This window comes from Panthera pardus, unplaced genomic scaffold (genome assembly GCF_024362965.1).
Source record: "Panthera pardus isolate Hobbes unplaced genomic scaffold, ASM2436296v1 HiC_scaffold_24, whole genome shotgun sequence".
NCBI classification, from domain to species: Eukaryota; Metazoa; Chordata; class Mammalia; order Carnivora; family Felidae; genus Panthera; species Panthera pardus.
The window spans coordinates 4,174,386-4,191,482 of record NW_026526810.1 but is presented as its reverse complement, the minus strand read 5'-3'; the positions used below and the strand labels follow the sequence as shown (position 1 = coordinate 4,191,482).

General features: G+C 51.6%; 1 protein-coding gene across 1 annotated transcript in view; it reads right to left on the bottom strand.

Annotated features, from left to right (window-relative positions):
- Window positions 1–8,078: 8,078 nt before the first annotated feature.
- The window catches only part of ST8SIA2 (ST8 alpha-N-acetyl-neuraminide alpha-2,8-sialyltransferase 2), a 67,020-nt gene continuing 58,001 nt past the window's right edge, over window positions 8,079–17,097 (bottom strand). Inside the window, exon 6 of the mRNA XM_019460167.2 lies at window positions 8,079–12,568. Coding sequence (XP_019315712.1) covers window positions 12,283–12,568 — 286 coding nt within the window. The 3' untranslated portion in view covers window positions 8,079–12,282. The remainder of the gene's footprint in view (window positions 12,569–17,097) is intronic.

The window sequence follows — 17,097 nt, the reverse complement described above, 5'->3', positions numbered from 1 at the left end:
TGATGACATCATTAGGTGCTGAGGCTGCTCCTCAGATCCAGGACAGGTCTTTTTTTCCTCCAGGGCTGAAGAAAAAAGTGCAGGATCCTGCTCACCCAGCTCAGTGATCCATGGAGTTGCCACTACTTTTATCCTTAGCTCCTCCTTTCTATCTGCTTGACTCCCATTGGTGAGAAGCTAGAGGCCCCTATGTTCCTTGAGAAAGAGCAGGAGGAAGCAGATCAGTGCCTCAGTGGTCTGCATAGTTTACAGCACTCTTGGGAAACTGTAGCACTTTGGGTGGGCACCTGCTTGCCTTCTCTCCCTCTGCAATGGCAGAGACCATTATCCACAGATCAAGGGTCTCATGAATCCAGGTAACCTCACCTGGGGCAGCATTTCAATGTAGCGGGGAGGCCAGTGGCAAGGTTTATTCCCTTGGTGGCTTTCGTAAATTGGTGGGGATTGGCAGGAGTGTGGCAGTCCGCTGCCCGAACCTTCCCCTGCTCCTCACTGCTGCCAAGGAGGGTGGAACCATCCCAGAGGGCCAATCAAGAAAGTCAACATCCAACTACCAAAATCCTACTCATTCCTCAAGCCTCAGCTCATCTATCCTTCCCTCTGCGAAGCCTGCCCTGAATCTCTCCAGTTGCTTGGACTGGCGTTTCCCTTGTATTTCATTCTGCCATTGGTTGTGCAGAACTGTCCCTCCCATCAGACCTGAGCTTCTGGGGGCAGGTTCTGTGTCTCCCACAGTGCCCAGAGAAAGCTAGTTCATTGCTGGCTCTCAGTGTGTCTGATAATGAATGAACAACTCTAAGCAGACACAGGCACCACTTGGGGCCCTCTCCTTGCCCTGCTCCTACTGGTGAGCTCACTGGTGGGGGCCGTGTGCTGTGTATATGGACTACACCCCCCAACTCCCAGAGCCAGAGGGTCACCAAGCTTCCAGGGTGTGGGGAGGTAGGATCCAGAGGGTCCCAGCCCCCACTGGGGTCCTGTGTCTGTAGAGGAAAGGAGAGTTGTCTTCACAGGCATGCAAACTCAGTCCCTAGGGCATGTTTTAGAGTTCCACTGCCCCTCCGTAGTGAAGGTCATCAAAGAGAATGGACAAACAGGAGAGGAAGGAGCTGACATGTGCGGGCTGGAAAACTGGCAACAAGGGGAACAGTCACTTACTGTAAGAATTCAAGCACTCCTCATTTGAGAGCTGCCCCTCCAAGGGCCCTTCTCTTTGTTGTGCCTTCCTGCCAGCCAGGTTCCTCCCTCCTTTCTTTCTGCTCTCCCTGGGCAATCTGCTCATTCCCCTCACATGTACCCTTACAGTGCTGTGCTGTGTGTCTGCCCTCCCTCTGCCATGCCCAACACTGGACTGTGAGCCCCTCAGGAGTGAGCACGGGCTCTTCTTGTGCCCTGACACCCAGAGAAACTCCCCAGTGTTTCTTGAGTGGGTGAAAAGATGAATGAATGAGTGATGCATGCATGCATGCATGCATGAATGAATGAGCAGACTCCACCTGCTGCATAGATTAGGGAGGGAGAGATTCATAGAAGGAATTCTCCCTCTGAGTTAGATCCCAGCGCTGCCATACTAGCCATCTGACAGGCATGGGCCTTGGCTTTCTCATCCATAAAATGGGGATAGTACTGTTGACCCCAGAGGGCAAAGTGCCCGATGCGGCAATGAGCAAACGGTAGATACTCAACAAATGGCAGGTCCTAAGACTACATGACTCGGGGTGTCGCAGGGACACAAAGCCACTTAGACAAAGCCCTCTTCTGGTGTGCAGTGGGGAGGGAATTTAGGGATTCTGACTGGCATTCAAAACCCATGGTAATCTGCTGCACTACTATGATCCCAGCTGTGGCTCTCAGGTAGAGGAAGGCAGAGGAATGGACCTCTTTTGTTCAGATATGGAAACCAAGGCTGGGGAGCCCATCTGTTGAGGAGCTGGAGAGAAGTGGTTTCAGGAAACTGGGAAGCATCGTTCATCCATTCACGCCAGGCCCTGCCACTCACTTCTGCAACAGCTTAGCAGAGAGGCTGAGCCAGGCGGGGACCAAGCAGAACTCATCACAGGCTAGGCTTCACCTGAGTGGCCTGAGTGCCCTGGAGAAGGCCTCGCTGGCTTTTCGAGGTGGGGTGGGGGAGGGCTCAAGGTGCCTGGTCAGACTTAGTCACAAGGGCATCTAAACCAAGCAAATTTTCATTTTCCCAGTTTGCTGATGGGGAAACACAGACAGGGGATGAAGTTGCTGGACCCAGCAGCTCAGACAGGACGCTGTGGAGGAAAGGTTGGGGCTGGGTCATCTGGGGTGCCCCAGTTCCCCAGTGCTGCAAAGCAGGTCTGGAGGTCCCTTGTGTGCTGTAACTCAGCCTCGTATGAATGGTTGTTTTGAGGCAGGCTGTTAGAGCAAGGGTCTTGGCAGGACAGCTGGTGACATCTGGCAGAGTTCACAGGAAAGCTCCATGACCTTTTCCATGCTCTGTCTCTTCTGTTCCTGCTCTTTACCCTCTCACCTCTGTCCACTGTCCCTTTCCAGGCTAGCCTCTGACAGAGGGCGCTTCCACATTTTCCTAGCAGCCTGTGGCTTGGCTGTCCCCCATGTCATCCCCGGACACGGGCCAAGTGGCTCGGCGTGTGCAGAGGGAAATGTCCAGTCCCCGCTCCCTCGCCAAGTTCAAAAAGCAACAGCTGCATCCGCAGGGCCCTGTGCAGACAGAGCCTGTCACTGTCACCGTGCTAATGAGCGTTTCCACTCGGTGGGCCTGGTGGTGACAGCTGGGGGTCAGCGGGGGCTGGTGGCTGCGACTGGTGTGGGAACAGCACCTGTGGGAAAAGGCTGGTCATCCAGCAGTGAGGAATGCAGCCCCCCAGGCCACTGAGATATGCTGACCAAGGTGATGGTGAGGGGCTTCCCGCACCACTTTGGAATCTGTGGACTTCAGTTCAAACCCCGACTCAGTCACTTCCTGGAATTTTGACCCCTGGCAAATTAATAAACCCTTTGCCTCAGTGTCCTCATCTGTGAGGTGGGAATGATGATAATGTCCACCTGCAAGGACCACTGTGAGGAGTTAGTCCATGTAAAGCATTCAGTTAGTGTTCAGTGAACCTTGCCTGGCTTTTCTGGTCCCCTGCCACCCCTCTGTTCCTGGCCCATCTCCCACCCTCCACTTGCGCCTCACATATACTCGTGAAGGCAATCATTTCTTACCACCAGTCCTGGCTGACTGCCCTAAGATGCCTCTCCTGCTTCTTAGGTCTCTTGATGCTTCTGCACTTGAATTCACCACCCACGCTCACATGAGCTGCACAGAACATCTGCTCTGGGTCGAGGGTGTGTCCACGGGAAACAAGAGGGGGGAAAGCCAGCCACCTCTGCAGGCCTGGCTGCCACAGAAACACCAAGGAGAGAGGAGGCTGCGGTGTCCTGCCCTGTGATCCAGATTGCTCCAACCGCTCTCTTGCCTGGAGGGTCTGGGAGCAGGGGATGATGTGGGGAATGGTGAGGGGCCCTGGCCAGTCAGAGTGGACTCTGCTCATGGTGCTGGAGCGTGGCGCACTCGGGGGGGCTCAGCATGGTAGCTCGTAACCAGCTGGCAAGGAGGTAGTTTTTCTTTTTTTAATTTTTTAAACGCTTATTTATTTTTGAGAGAGAGAGACAGAGCACAACTGGGGGAGGGGCAGAGAGAGAGGGAGGCACAGGATCCGAAGCAGGCTCCAGGCTCCGAGCTGACAGCACAGAGCCCGACGTGGGGCTCGAACCCATGAACCGTGAGATCATGACCTGAGCCGAAGTCGGATGCTTAATCAACTGAGCCACCCAGGTGCCCCTTTAATTTTTTTTTTTTTTAATGTTTAAGGAAGTACTTTTAACAGTTGACATTGTTGTGCAAGTGTGTTCTGGGTCTATAGCAGCCGTGCCCATGGGAAGAGCCAATGCAAGCAGTAGGCCGGGAGGGGTCTGGGTGCTCCTGAGCCCCTTCCTGTATGCGGGCTCAGCTTGTGTCTAGAGAGTAGAGGGTTCGAGGGGCTTGTGCTAAGTGTTGGCTTTGGCATCAAACCATCTGCTCATGAGCTTTGGCATCTTGCACAAGTTTTTAGCCTCTGAGACCTTGGTGATCTAATCTATAAAATGGGGGCATGAAGCTCACACGGCTGTTGTAAAGATAAGTGTTACAGAAAGCACAGGGCCCAGCATGCAGGGCCCACAAGGAGAAATGGGTGCAATCTCTGTTCCTCTTCAGGAGGCCCCGGTGTTCTTCCCATTAAGATAGGAGTCCTTCCCACTCTGGGGGTCAACGGGGTGCAAATCTTCCTTAAAGCACTCACTCCCTGCAGCCCGGGCCCGTTTGTTCATTCAGGCCACAAGAAGTGCCTTCTCTGTGCCAGGCATAGTTCCAGTGCTGGGGATGCTTCAGTGAACATGCCAGGTAGCCCCGGGCCTCACAGAGCTTTACATTTGGGAAGGGGAGGCAGGTGAGGCCAGGCCTTTCCTCCTGCTGCAAGCATACAGAGATCTCAAACCCTGGAGGTGTTTCATCAGCAGCAGCAGCAACAGAACCCAGCAGATGCAACGGAACCAAGCTTGACATCGAGGAAGGAAAACTCCAGAAGCCAGAAACAAAAGAACGACCTCCAACCAGCAGCCTGAGGGAAGTTGCCATGAACTGGTGCAGGGATTCCTGAGCTGGGTCTGGGTCAGCCCTTCCCGTGGGGGTGCACCTCAGTGCCCCCTGGGGGCCTTCTAGAGACGCCAAGGTCTCATCTCAGAACCAACTGTATCAGAATCCTGCTGGGTGCAGGGCTGAGGTACCAGCCATTTGAAAGCGCCCCCAGCTTCTGCAGTGGGATGGGGCTGGGGTTCTCAAGCCTGCTCAGACCAGAAACGAGCTGGATCCCGGGTAGGGCAGGAGTCGTGAAGTTCTCTGAGTAGGTGAAAAGGGCACCGGAAAAACTCCACTCCCAACTCGGCTAACGGGATAAAATGCTGGCCACCTGCCCAGCTGCTACCCAGCCACCTACGCGGCTGCAGGGGACAAAGTGTCGCTCCTGAGAGTGCAAAGCTGGTTTGTGCCTCCTAAGAGTTCCAGAGAACTGGTCACATTGCCAGCCTGTTGCCAGCACCCGGGGCAGACACATTAACAACAATGATGAAGGGTGGACATTTCTCCCTCCCGGGGCACAAGACATTGCTGTCAGAAACGAGTTCCCACTGAACATTCTAGAAAGGCAGGCAGGCAGGCAACAAACAAGGGAGCAAATGCCATTGTTTCTTAATCCTGGCTGTGCACCAGAAGGAGCTTTTAAAAAATACTGACGTCCCCGATGAGTTTCCGGAGAAACTGATGAAACTTATCCAGAGTGTGGCCTGGGCATTGGGACCTTTTATGACGTTTCTTGGAGCTGAGAACTACAAGATAAATGAGACAATTCAGAGAGTTTATAGAGGCTACCTAGCAGGATAATGTGATAGGTAATAGAGAGCAATTAGCTGTGGGAGACCAGGGATGGACTCCCCAGGAGGTGAAGTTCAATTTGCAACTCGAAACATGAGGAGGTGGCAGCTTGCAAGGGGCAGGGGAAGCTGTGATCCAGGTAGAGGGAACCGTAAGTGCAAAGTCCCTGAGACTGGAATGAGGCCGGTAAGTTTTAGGAGAAGCCGAAAAAGCTGTGTGCCTGGAATGGCATGAGCCAAAGGGGAGGGGGTTTCAAGCCCCAGTAAGCCGTGGAATTTTGCAGTCTCGGAAACGTCAGCATTTTTTTTTCCAAGAGCTAAGGAAACTAGCTCTTGTTTGAGCAGGGCAATGACATGGGGAGATTCCTACAAACTCATAGCTGCACCCATTTCATTTGCTTTATGGCACTGAACCTCCCCACTCCCCTCACCCAGCTTCTCTCTCCACCCCGTTCTTTTTTTTGAAAGTTTATTTCTTTATCTTTGAGAGAGGGAGAGAGGGAGAGAGAGAGGGAGGGAGGGAGAGAGGGAGGGAGAGAGAGAGAGAGAGAGACAGACAGACAGACACAGAGAGAGAATCCCAAGCAGGCTCAGCACTGTCAGTGCGGGGGGCTCAAACTCATAAACCGTGAGATCACGACCTGAGCCAAAAACAAGAGTCAGACGCTCAACTGTCTGAGCCCCCCCAGGCGCCCCTCTACCCGGTTCTTTATATGCATTTTCACAATGACTCGGTGAAAGAGGTAGGTAGGCATCTTCTCCAGTTTACGGAAGAGATGGCGCCCAAGTCGACTGGGTTCATCTTGACTGTGTCTTGCTGCTCTGAGTGCAGGCTTCTACGATCATCTGGTGCAGGTGCGGGTCCCAGAGCTCTTGCGGGGAGATGGGTTGCTCCTGAGCTCAAGCGGCAGCCACAGTTGTTACTACAGTGAAGTACATTCTTGTCAACCCCAGGCCCTTGCAAGGGGAATGCACAATGCTGGCTTTCCTTGAGCAAAGCAGCTTGCCCCAGAGTGGTCTCCTTTGCAACGTCTACCTTCCATGAAGGGCTAATTATTCTCATTGCCAGTCGTCTCTTCACAGACTCTCTCTGGCACTCCCCTGTGATCACCTCGTTTTAGAACATGAAGGTGCTTTAAACCAAATCGAAGAGGTGTTTTGTGGAGCCAACCCCGACTTGACTCCCCTCCATGTTTGGCCACGGAGTCTGCCCTGCCAGGGTCCGCGCGGCCACTGAGCAGCTTCCCCACTGCTTGGCTGTGGGCTCTCATTTTATATTAATTCCCCAAGTTCTGGCTGCTCACAGCTGGTGCTGGGTCAGTTTTGGAGAAACCTCTTTAATATTAGAACATCATGGCTGGAGCATTTGGGTCTTTCCTGACGTAGCGCTTGGATCCCCTGGGAGACCCATTTCTCACCCCAGGTTCTCAGGAGGGGAGGGATAGCTGAGGAAATGGAGAGGAAGACTAAGAACAGTCACAGGGGACCCTTAGTGTCCTCATTGGGTGGTTCTGTTGGGTTCTGGATATACACAACGGGGATGATTCTGGAAACTGGATGATTTGGGGATAGATGGCTCGATGTGTAGTATGTAGAATACGGCCTCACCACCAGGACCACTAATGGTGAAACTCCTGCCCTCACCATGAAGCCCAAGGGCGGTAATTGCTTCCGGATAGACCTCCTTCCGCTGCCTGCCTGTTGCTGTGGATAACCTGCCACTGGAGCAGAATCCCTTGGGATTTTGCTTCCCAGAGAAATGGCATAGGGTGCTCCCCACCCTCCTCCCTTTCTGCCACCCCCCCACATTGCCCCAGTCAGGGCTCAGATACCCGAGAAGAGCTGCAACCTGGCTCCCCAGGCTCACCCTGCTCTTGGTGGATGCCAGAGGGAAGAGCCCTGCTTAGGGGAAGCAGAAGGAGGCGGATGGAGACGGGAAGAGATGATTCCATCCAGCAGTGCTGGTGAGAGACAGGCGGGCTAGGGCAGGCTGTCAGTGTCATTGGGGATGCTATTAAGGGCATTCATGAGGCAGCACACACGTCTGGAGTCCCATCTGACTGGCATCAACAAATGTCCCTGTTCCGTTCATTCTGGAAGGGGGGCTTTAATTAGGCATGAAGAGATTTATCAAACGGCGGCCCCTTGGAGCTGTTGGTCTCTTTGCCATCTGGACGGATGGCTTCGTACCCTGTGACAACAACAGCGGGAATGATTTATGAGGTCCCGCAGGGACCTGGTAAAACCTGAATGGCTTTTGTCCTCCCCCCAAAAGGAGGGAGGCTTTGCCTTTGTGGGTGCAAAATCTGGGGTTTGTGTTGAGATTCATGTTCATGTCTGACTCTGTGAAGGCAATGCCCAGACCTGTGGCAGCCAGGACTGTGCTTAAGGTCAGTTTCCTGTTTGCAGTGACCCAGCCACAAGGATTAACAGAAGATTCCATAAGGGGGTAAGACCTGAGTGCAAATTCTGCCAGTGAGCTATGGGGCTTCATGCAGTTTCTTGCCTCAGTTTTATGACCCATCCAATAGGAATAATGATTTCTGCATCTGCCCAGTTCATATGATTTTTTTGGAGGTTCTTATGACATTACAGATGCAAAATGACTTCATTAATTATACAGCCCTCCACAGGCATTCAGGATTTAATCCAACAAACATTTATTGAGCAACTGCTGTGTGCTATGCACCTCTCCTGGTGCTGTGATGGACACAGATGAGAAAAACACAGTCCCTGCCCTTGGCGAGCTTACAATCTAAGAACGGTCATAGGACAAGTGCACAATAACTATAATACAAGGCAGAGTATGGTAAGTGCCATGAGAAAGGTACAAATAAAGTGCTATGGTGGTCCAGCGGAGGGAGAGATCCCAGTGGTTGGTAGATCAGGGAGGGCTTCATGGAAGATGTAGTTTCTGAATGGGCCTTGAAGGGAACAGAAGAAGAACAGCAAGACCAAAGGCACAGAGACAGGAAACCCGGGCACCCCTTCCAGAAGTAGCAACAATTCTAGATGGACCAGTGCAAGGTGTAAAGAAGGACTGGGGTGTTACTGGGTGGTCTACAGTGTCAGGGTGAAGACTTGTACTTTATTTTGTGGGTCAGGGGAATGTTTAAAGTTTTGTGAATGGCTGGAGATAAAAATCGCCATGCAGGTGCAGGACGCCGGGGGTGTGCCAACGTTACCAGAGTGAGGGCAAGGGAGCATGCTGCTGCAATTGTGTGAGCCACGGGGAGGCAAGGACAGAGCTGGTGGGGAGGGGTGACAAGGGGACCCCTGGAGAAGAGTCGAAGATGACTTTTGGGTCTTAGACTTGGGTAGTTGAGAAGGTCGTGGGGCTTTTCTCATGAAGAGAGAGGATTGTGGCAGAAGGGGGGGCAGACACGATGAACTTGCCTTTGGGTGCATGAGGTCTATGGCGCCACCAAGGGGTAGTGTGGGGATGCCACGGAAGGCGCCCATGTACAGAGTGTCCATGTGGTGGGGCAAGGTGGAGAGAAGGAAATGATGGTCTGACCCTCCTCGGGTCCTTTTTGGATCCAGGTAAGGGTGGCAATAAATAAATCATAAATACATAAATAAATAAATACATAAATACATGATGAGACATTGGGAAGGGAGGAGAGCATGGCATCCTGGGCACCAAGGGGACAGGGGTATCCAGGAAGGGTCACTGTGGAACCAAGCCATGTGGGGAGCTTGGGGATGACAAGGGGTCTTTTGGTGTGGCCACGTGGAGGGTGCTGAGTTGCAGGTCCCTGGAGCATGGAGGCCAGGTTGGGGGGACCTCAGCTCAAGCACCAGAGACCGCTTCCCAAGGCTGGTCGTGATGGGAAGGGAGGGAAGAGGCCGCAGAAGCCGGGATGGGTGGTGTGTGCTGGGGGAAGTGAGGACAGAGGTGGCAGAGGAGTGGCTGGGGAAAATGTCACTGGTCAGAGGACAGATGTCTCTTCCTCCCAGAAATGGGAGGAAGGAGGGGAGCGGGGAGGAAAGAGAGCAGGAGATCTGGAGGAGAGATGGTGTTTTGGATGGCTCCATCGGCCAAGGAGGTGGCTGCTGGAGGGCGGTGGTCATCTGGGGACTTGAGGGGCATGGGGGTCTCGGGGGCTCCAGGGTGGGTGATGGCAGAGTACTGGGGACTAACGGTCAACAGGAGGTGACTGGAAGGGTCTCCTGCTCCGAGGATGGCCATGCCCACTGTCGTCACAAGGTGGTGGACCAGGTGGTAGGGACGGATGCAGGCTGGGACTCGGGGCCACCCAGGCTAGCTGGCCTGTGCCAGAGGCTACGGTGTCGCCTCAGTCAAACTGAACTTCTCTGAATGGGCAGAGGGGGCAGGCTGCCTCCTGACTGTGCGCCCAGCTGGAGGAGCGGGAGCCGGTGGGGGAGCCCAGGCCCCTGGAGCTTCTGCCATCAGTGGCCAGAGCATTCTGGTGGCGCAGGACCTGTGAGCTGGGGAACAGAAGGGTGTGGATGGTCCTGGCTCCCCAGCCCTTCTCTGGGGAGAAGCTGAGGACAGGTTCTCAGGGCTCCTTCTACTTCAACAGCCGCCACTGTCAGTTTAAAGGAGCCACGACAATGGGACACTATGGGACAATGGGGGACAATGCTCAATATGGGACAGAAGGAAAATCATCTCTTCCACGGAGCTCTGGCCGGTACACAGAGCGCGGGGCCAACCCCAGGACCTGGCATCCCAGCTTCCCTAGGACTCACCACTGGAACGTTCTGGAGTCCAAAGCCTTAGTTAATCCACCGAGACCCAGGCAATTCTACCTGTTCCCCAGGGCATTGCCAGCTTCAGACATTAAATGTCTTCCAGGGCCTTTGAGATCCTCAAGATGAAAGGCTCTGGAGAAGTGTAAAATATGATACTAATTACTTCCATTTCTTGTGAGGGAGTCCAACCACTCAGTTCCCACAGAGGCTGTTAGGGCTGTTGCTTTTTAAAATATTCATTTTATAATGCAAATCCCAAATCTCAGACTTCAAGCATCAACAGCAAGAACAACAAGGGAAGAAACACAGAGATGCAGGGTGGCAATCGTAGTCGCGGTTTGGAGCTGGGGTATCCACGTGTGGGGGTTGATGGTTCTGCGTACCCTTCCCACAGCCTCTTCTTCCCCTCAGTCATGAATTTAGAGCCAACGTCCTGTTCTGAATTGCCGCTGATTAATCATGTCCGGTCTCATGCGCTTGGGAGCAGATCTGGGTTACTTTTCTTAACTCCCTTCACCTTCAAGATAATGGTTTTTTACTTATCTTTCAAATATGTTTGAAAACACTGTTATTTATCAGGTGAGGGAATACATCTAACTAATCAGGCCGGCTGATGCTTGTCTATATGTGACCTCTGATTCTAGCCCCTAAGTGATTGGCATGGAGCCCAGATTTCCCCAGGGAGATTGTGTCCAGTATTTGGATACTGCATTTGGCTTTGGGTTAAAAAAAAAAAAAAAAAGTCTTAACTATTAATCTTAATAGGGGGCAAGAAGGATCTTCGTGAAATTCTAAAATCACTGCCTCCGTGGGGGAGGGTGGGCCGGTGGGGGTCGAGGTGGACATTGGAACCGCTCCCTGCAGACTTGAAAGCCTCAGTGTTGGAGCTCAGCGCCGGCTAATGTGACCATCAGGATAGGAAGATGATAAGGAAGTGACATTGACACAGGCAGTCTGGCTGCACAGGCCCCCCGAGTGCATGATGCAGAAAGCAAACAGAGCAGTTACAGAGAAATGAAGCTGGGTGCTTAACATTTTTTCAGGTCTCACGCTCTGGGGCTCTGTGAGGCACCCAGAAAGGCAATCATGTATATTTTAAAAAGGGTGACATTTATCTTGATGGTGCCCTTTCAAGCTTTTGCCATGGCTTCCCCGGTGGCAGAAGGGGACAGTCCGGTCCCTCCAGTGACATTCTAACAGAGCAGGAAGGGGGCTAACCCAGAGGGTGGAATCCCAGGGCCCCTTGCTCCTTGGTGGACTCTAGTTGCTTTAAAGAACACCCGCCAAACCACCACATTCTGGACACGCTTCTGCCTTACTGTGGGGCGGAGTGCTCCCCTGAGCAGGAGGTCTCAAATTTTGAAAAACGCAAGGCTCTTTAGTGTCATCTGCCTGCTCTGTCCAGGTCCTCGGTGGTTCTTGCAAAGCCAGAATATGCACTGACCATAGTTTCTTCTCTAGCCTTCCCTCCACAGCTGTGGAAGCCTGGCTGGGACAGGTGGGTCCACCGGGGATCATCCCTGGGAGAGTTAAACTCCAAGTTTGTGGAACAAGGCCCACGGCTCTGAAGCGGCCTCTGCTTCCCAGTGTCCCTATACTCCTCTGCCAGGCTGGACCCCTCAACCTCCTTCTCCTCTGTGAACAGCACCATTTTAGACTTGGGTCAAGATGTCCCTTCTGGGTCTTGGCTCACCCAGGATCCACATATCTCGGAGGCTTGGGGCAGCTGCCAACAGGTGGCTCTCCATCCATCCATGAGCCCAAAGATCTCTCCAATCCAGGAAGCAGTTTGTCATCCAAAGTCATGGGACTGGCTTCTTTTTCATGTCAAGTCCTTCTGCCCTTAAAGATGGACCGAGTCTCCATCTGGTTTGGGTGGGTTCTCCACACCTTCTTCCTGTGGCTTATCTGCCTAATGCTAGATGAACACCACACAGTTATAAATACTCAGGTCAATATATATATGCAGGTATAGATATATATATTCTGGTCACTGTTTTACACTTGAACAAAGAAAACCACTAGCCTGCTTGTTGTATAATTTGTACCACCCCGACTCCCATCTGCCTGTGGTGTAGCTGGCAGGAAATGTGAGCCACTGAGTCCCACGAGGTGCCCAGCTTACGTGGCCCCGTCACACTGGCCAACAGTCAGTTTCAAAGCCCCCTGCTCATGCAGGCTCTTGAGGGCCTTGAACTCCAAAGGCATGGTGTGGGGGCTGGCCTGGGAGGTGTAGCCGTACTTGAGGCTGTCGTAATAGTGGTACTTGACGGGGTTCTGGTTCTGATCTAGTGGAAAGGGCCAGAAGCCATAGAGGTAGATCTGGTTGCAGAAACGTGTGGCCAGGGTGTACATCAAGAGACCGGTGGTGGGTCTTTTGATGTGGACTTTGTTGGTCAGCCAGTATCTGAAAAAAAAAGAAAAAGTGAGAAGAGGAACAAAAAAGAAACGTGAGCTTGTGAATCACTTTTCCAGGAAGGGAACAATTTCTTTCTTTATTTTTTTAAGGTTTGAAATGTTAGATTTCCTTCCTTCCTTTTTCCTTCCTTCCTTCCTTCCTTCCTTCCTTCCTTCCTTCCTTCCTTCCTTCCTTCCTTCTCAAGTTAGTTAACATTCAGTGTAGTCTTAGCTTCAGGAGTAGATCCCAGCGATTCATCTCTTACATATGACACCCAGTGCTCATCCCAACAAGTGTCCTCCTCAATGCTCGTCACCTATTTTCCCCACCCCCATCAACCCTCAGTTTGTTCTCTGTATTTAAGAATCTCATGTGGTTTGCCTCCCTTTCTGTTTTTATCTTATTTTTCCTTCCCTTCCCATATGATCACCTGTTAAGTTTCTCAAATTCCACATATGATTGAAATCATGTGATACCTGTCTTTCTTTGACTGACTTATTTCGTTTAGCATAATACCCTCCAGTTCCATCCACATTGTTGCAAATGGCAAGATTTCATTCTTTTTCATCACTGAGTAGTATTCCATTGTATATATACACCACATCTTTATCCATCCATGAGTCGATGGACATTTGGATAGTTCCATAATTTGGCTATTGTTGAAAATGCTGTTATAAACATTGGGGTGCATGTGCCCCTTAGAATCAGCATTTTTGTATCCTTTGGATAAATTCCTAGTAGTGCAATTGCTGGGTAATAGGACAGTTTTATTTTTAATTTTTTGAGGAGCCTCCACACTGTTTTCCAGAGTGGCTGCACCAGTTTGCATTCCCACCAGTAGTACAAAAGGGTTCCAGGAAGGGGACAATTAAAAAATTTTTTTAAATCTTATTTTTGAGAGAGAGACAGAGTATGAGCAGGGGTGGAGCAGAGAGAGACACACAGAAACCGAAGCAGGCTCCAGGCCCTGAGCTGTCAGCACAGAGCCCGATGCAGGGCTCGAACTCACAGACCTGAGATCATGACCTGAGCCGAAGTCAGGATGCTTAACCGACTGAGCCACCCAGGCGCCCCTCCACTGTGGTTCTTCTGCTTGGTTTTCAAACTCACTGGGGTGTGTGGTATAACCTCTTTCTTGTAAAAGTTTCTCTTTACCCTAGGCTGAATCCCTTTACATGTAGTACATATGCTTCGGTGGAAAGACAGAATTCCTTACCACCGACTCCACACGACCATGTGTCCACGCCAGACACTGACTGTATTTTTCTGACCTCACACTCTCGGGGCCTCACCCCATGTGCTCCACCTGCCATTGTGAGACACATGCACTCCCCAGCCACAGTGCGGCTTCTGATGACACCTGAGCACAGTGATACGTGTGACTGTATAGTCACACACACCAACTGAATTCACGCCAGAAGTAAAAGTATGCCAGGCAGAACATTTACATGTTGCTGGAAGTTGAAACTGCTTCATTAGTCACAGTGGTTTTTAGCTAAAAGCTGGGCGAGCAGGGGGAAGATTTTCTTGAAGCTCAGGTATGCCCTGTCTTTTGCAAGTGGTTCTTCCTGCAGCCCCCAAAGGGAAACCCCAAGACATTCCAGAAAGTTAACCTTAAAATCCTTTTTTTTTTTTGTGGGGGGGGGAGGAGGTATTAGCCGTTGGCTCAGACAAGCTTACAGATTCCTAATAACCCATATAATTTCAGTATATCAGGAATATTTGCTATAATGAAACCTATTTCCAGGACACCCCCCCCCCCCACCTCCCTTGGTCCATCCTGTCAGGGTGGGTGATTTGAATCTCCCCTTAGAGTTTGCTGGTGGAGGCTGTGGTCCCAGGTGGCCAGAATCAGAGCAAACATGATTCTCTGGAGCACCGTGTGCTCCGGGGGGAGGCGGGTACAGGCGACTGCTGTTATCTCATGAGCCTGTCACTTGAAGACCACTGTGCTTGGGTCTCTTGTTTCATCCTGTCTGGGCCAAGCAACTTCCCTGTGGCTGAATTTTTCAACCCAGAATCAGAAGAAGGGGACACAGGCAGAGAGCAAGACAATGGCTCCACTAACCACAAACACAACTGGGAAAAAATAGGGGGAAAACCTGTGTGGACATCGTGCAGACCTTCATCATTTCTTCCCTGCACGGCTGAGAAGCTTACTCCCAGCTGATACGTGGGGGTCATGGAGCCGGCTCAGAGCGGGCGCTTGGTGCTGAGGTCGGGGCTCACCAGAGAAGGTGTCCTTCCTTGTATGTTCAACGGGGCTGAGCTGAGCTTGGAAGGGCCCGGGGGAGCGGGGGCAAAAGCAGGGAGAGTACAAGGAGGAGAAGAATCCCAGCAGAGTAGCAGCTGATGTTTGGATCGCCCCACACATCTTTAACAAAGCGGTCATTCACCTTGGCTTAACTACCTCTGATAACAGGGAGCTCTCCCACTCCTGTGCTAGCCTGTTGCATTTTCGGTTCTAACTCGATGGTTTTCGACCTCGGCTGTCCACTGAATGGCCTGGAGCTTTAAGAGCACTGAACCTGAATGCAACCTCTAGGTGCAGACTGGACACTGGGAATTTTAAAACCTTCTCCAGTAGTTCAAATGTGCAGCCAAGGCTACAAAGCCCTGCTCTCACTGGTAGGTGGTTCTACTAAGAGGAAGGTATATTTAGAGAAAAGATGGGCAACGAGTGAGTCTAAAAGGAATAATCGTGGAGTTTTAAAGACAATTGAGCCCAGAGAACTCATCTAGCCCGGCAGCCTGGCAGGGGATGTGACACAGTGAGCTGGGAGCTGGGATGTGTGTAGAGAAAACCAGTGCCCACCCTCAGGCTTGCCAGTGATGGGACTGTGGCATCTAATAGGGCACTCAGTTTTACCATTGTCCAGTATGGTGCTGCCGAATTTTCTGATTTTTTTTCCCAAGAGTATCAGAGATCTGGATTTTTATGCAATTTCTCGAAGCTTTTAAATGTTGGCAACTAATTAAAACAAACAAACAAACAGGGGCTCCTGGGTGGTTCAGTTAAGCATTCAACTTCGGTTCGGGTCCTGATCTCACAGTCCGTGGGTTCGAGCCTCGTGTCTGTCTAAGCACTGATTGCTCAGAGCCTGGAACCTGGTTCAGGTTCTGTGTCTCCTCTCTCTGCCCCTCCCCTGCTCACATACACTCTTTCTCTCTCTCAAAAAAAAAATAAAATAAATTAAAAACATCATGTGAGGCCCTATTGGGTGAGTCAACAGACTGTATCTGTGGGTAATCGATGGGTCTCCTAGATTGAACTTGACCTCTTCTTTCAGGTTCCAGGGGAAAACGCAGCAGTCCTAGATGTGCCTGAGAAAAGGTTAGATAGAGCTTAGATAAAACGCTGCCTCCCCACTCCTGGTTTTTGGGCCTCTTCCGCCCTAGGGTGACTCTGAGAGGGTCGAGGCCAGGACCGAGCTGGCCACAGAGGCTGTTGACCCTACCCAGGGGTGTGCGGGCCACCGCAGTGTCCCTGCACGAAAGCATAGCTCCATTTGCTCCCTGAGCAAATTGAAGCCCTAACACCGGCCACATGCCAGATTAAGGGATTTGTGGTTTGTTTATTTTCTGATTGTAAGACCTTTCGCCTGAGAAGGCTTTTGGATATGAATTTCTTTTCAGGACATCAGTGCTGTGCTCAGAGACGGGGAGGGAAGAGTTTGATCAGGAGGAGGTCTGAGGTTACACAGACACATGCTCTGCCCTCCCTTGCAGATGTGACTTTCATCCCCACGTCTCCTTGGTGAACACTGTCTTTCCCCTCCCCTCACCGCCCCCCTCCCCCAAACTAACCACATGAATCACATCTTCCTGGAAATGTTCTTTTTGTTCCATTCCTTCCCAGTTCCTACTGAGGTAATCACTTCCACCTATTATGAACATTGCTCCTGCTTCTCCTGTGGTGCTTATCAATCTGGCCTGATAATTTGCTAGTGTATGGGTTGGTCTCCCCCCCCAAACAGTGCTGGAATTTCCTCGAGAGCAGGGGCCGTGCCTTATACTCCTGGTAGGAGCTTCAGAGGCACCTGGCTCATTGCACGGGGCAGCCAGGGCACTGTGGTGAGGACAGCAGCACTCAACAAACACTCCATGTGCCCTCCTACATCTCCCAGTATCCCTTGCAATTGGACAGGAGTCATGTGACCAGTTTTTGCCAATAGGCTGTGACAAGAAATGTGTCCCTTGGGGGCCAATGTTTCTTTTTTTTTTAATTTTTAAAAAATATTTATTTATTTTTGAGAGAGACAAACAGAGTGCGAGCAGTGGAGGGACAGACAGAGAGGGAGACACAGAATCTGAAGCAGGCTCCAGGCTCTGAGCTGTCAGCGCAGAGCCCGAAGTGGAACTCGAACTCACAAACTGCGAGATCATGACCTGAGCTGATGTCAGACACTCAACCGACTAAGCCACCCAGGTGCCCCAGGGCCAATGTTTCTTAAGAGCTGGCCTTCTTCTCTTCTGCCTTGGAGAACCTCAAAGCCTCTCATAAAGACGGTGTCAGCCTAAGAAGGAAGAATCCTAGA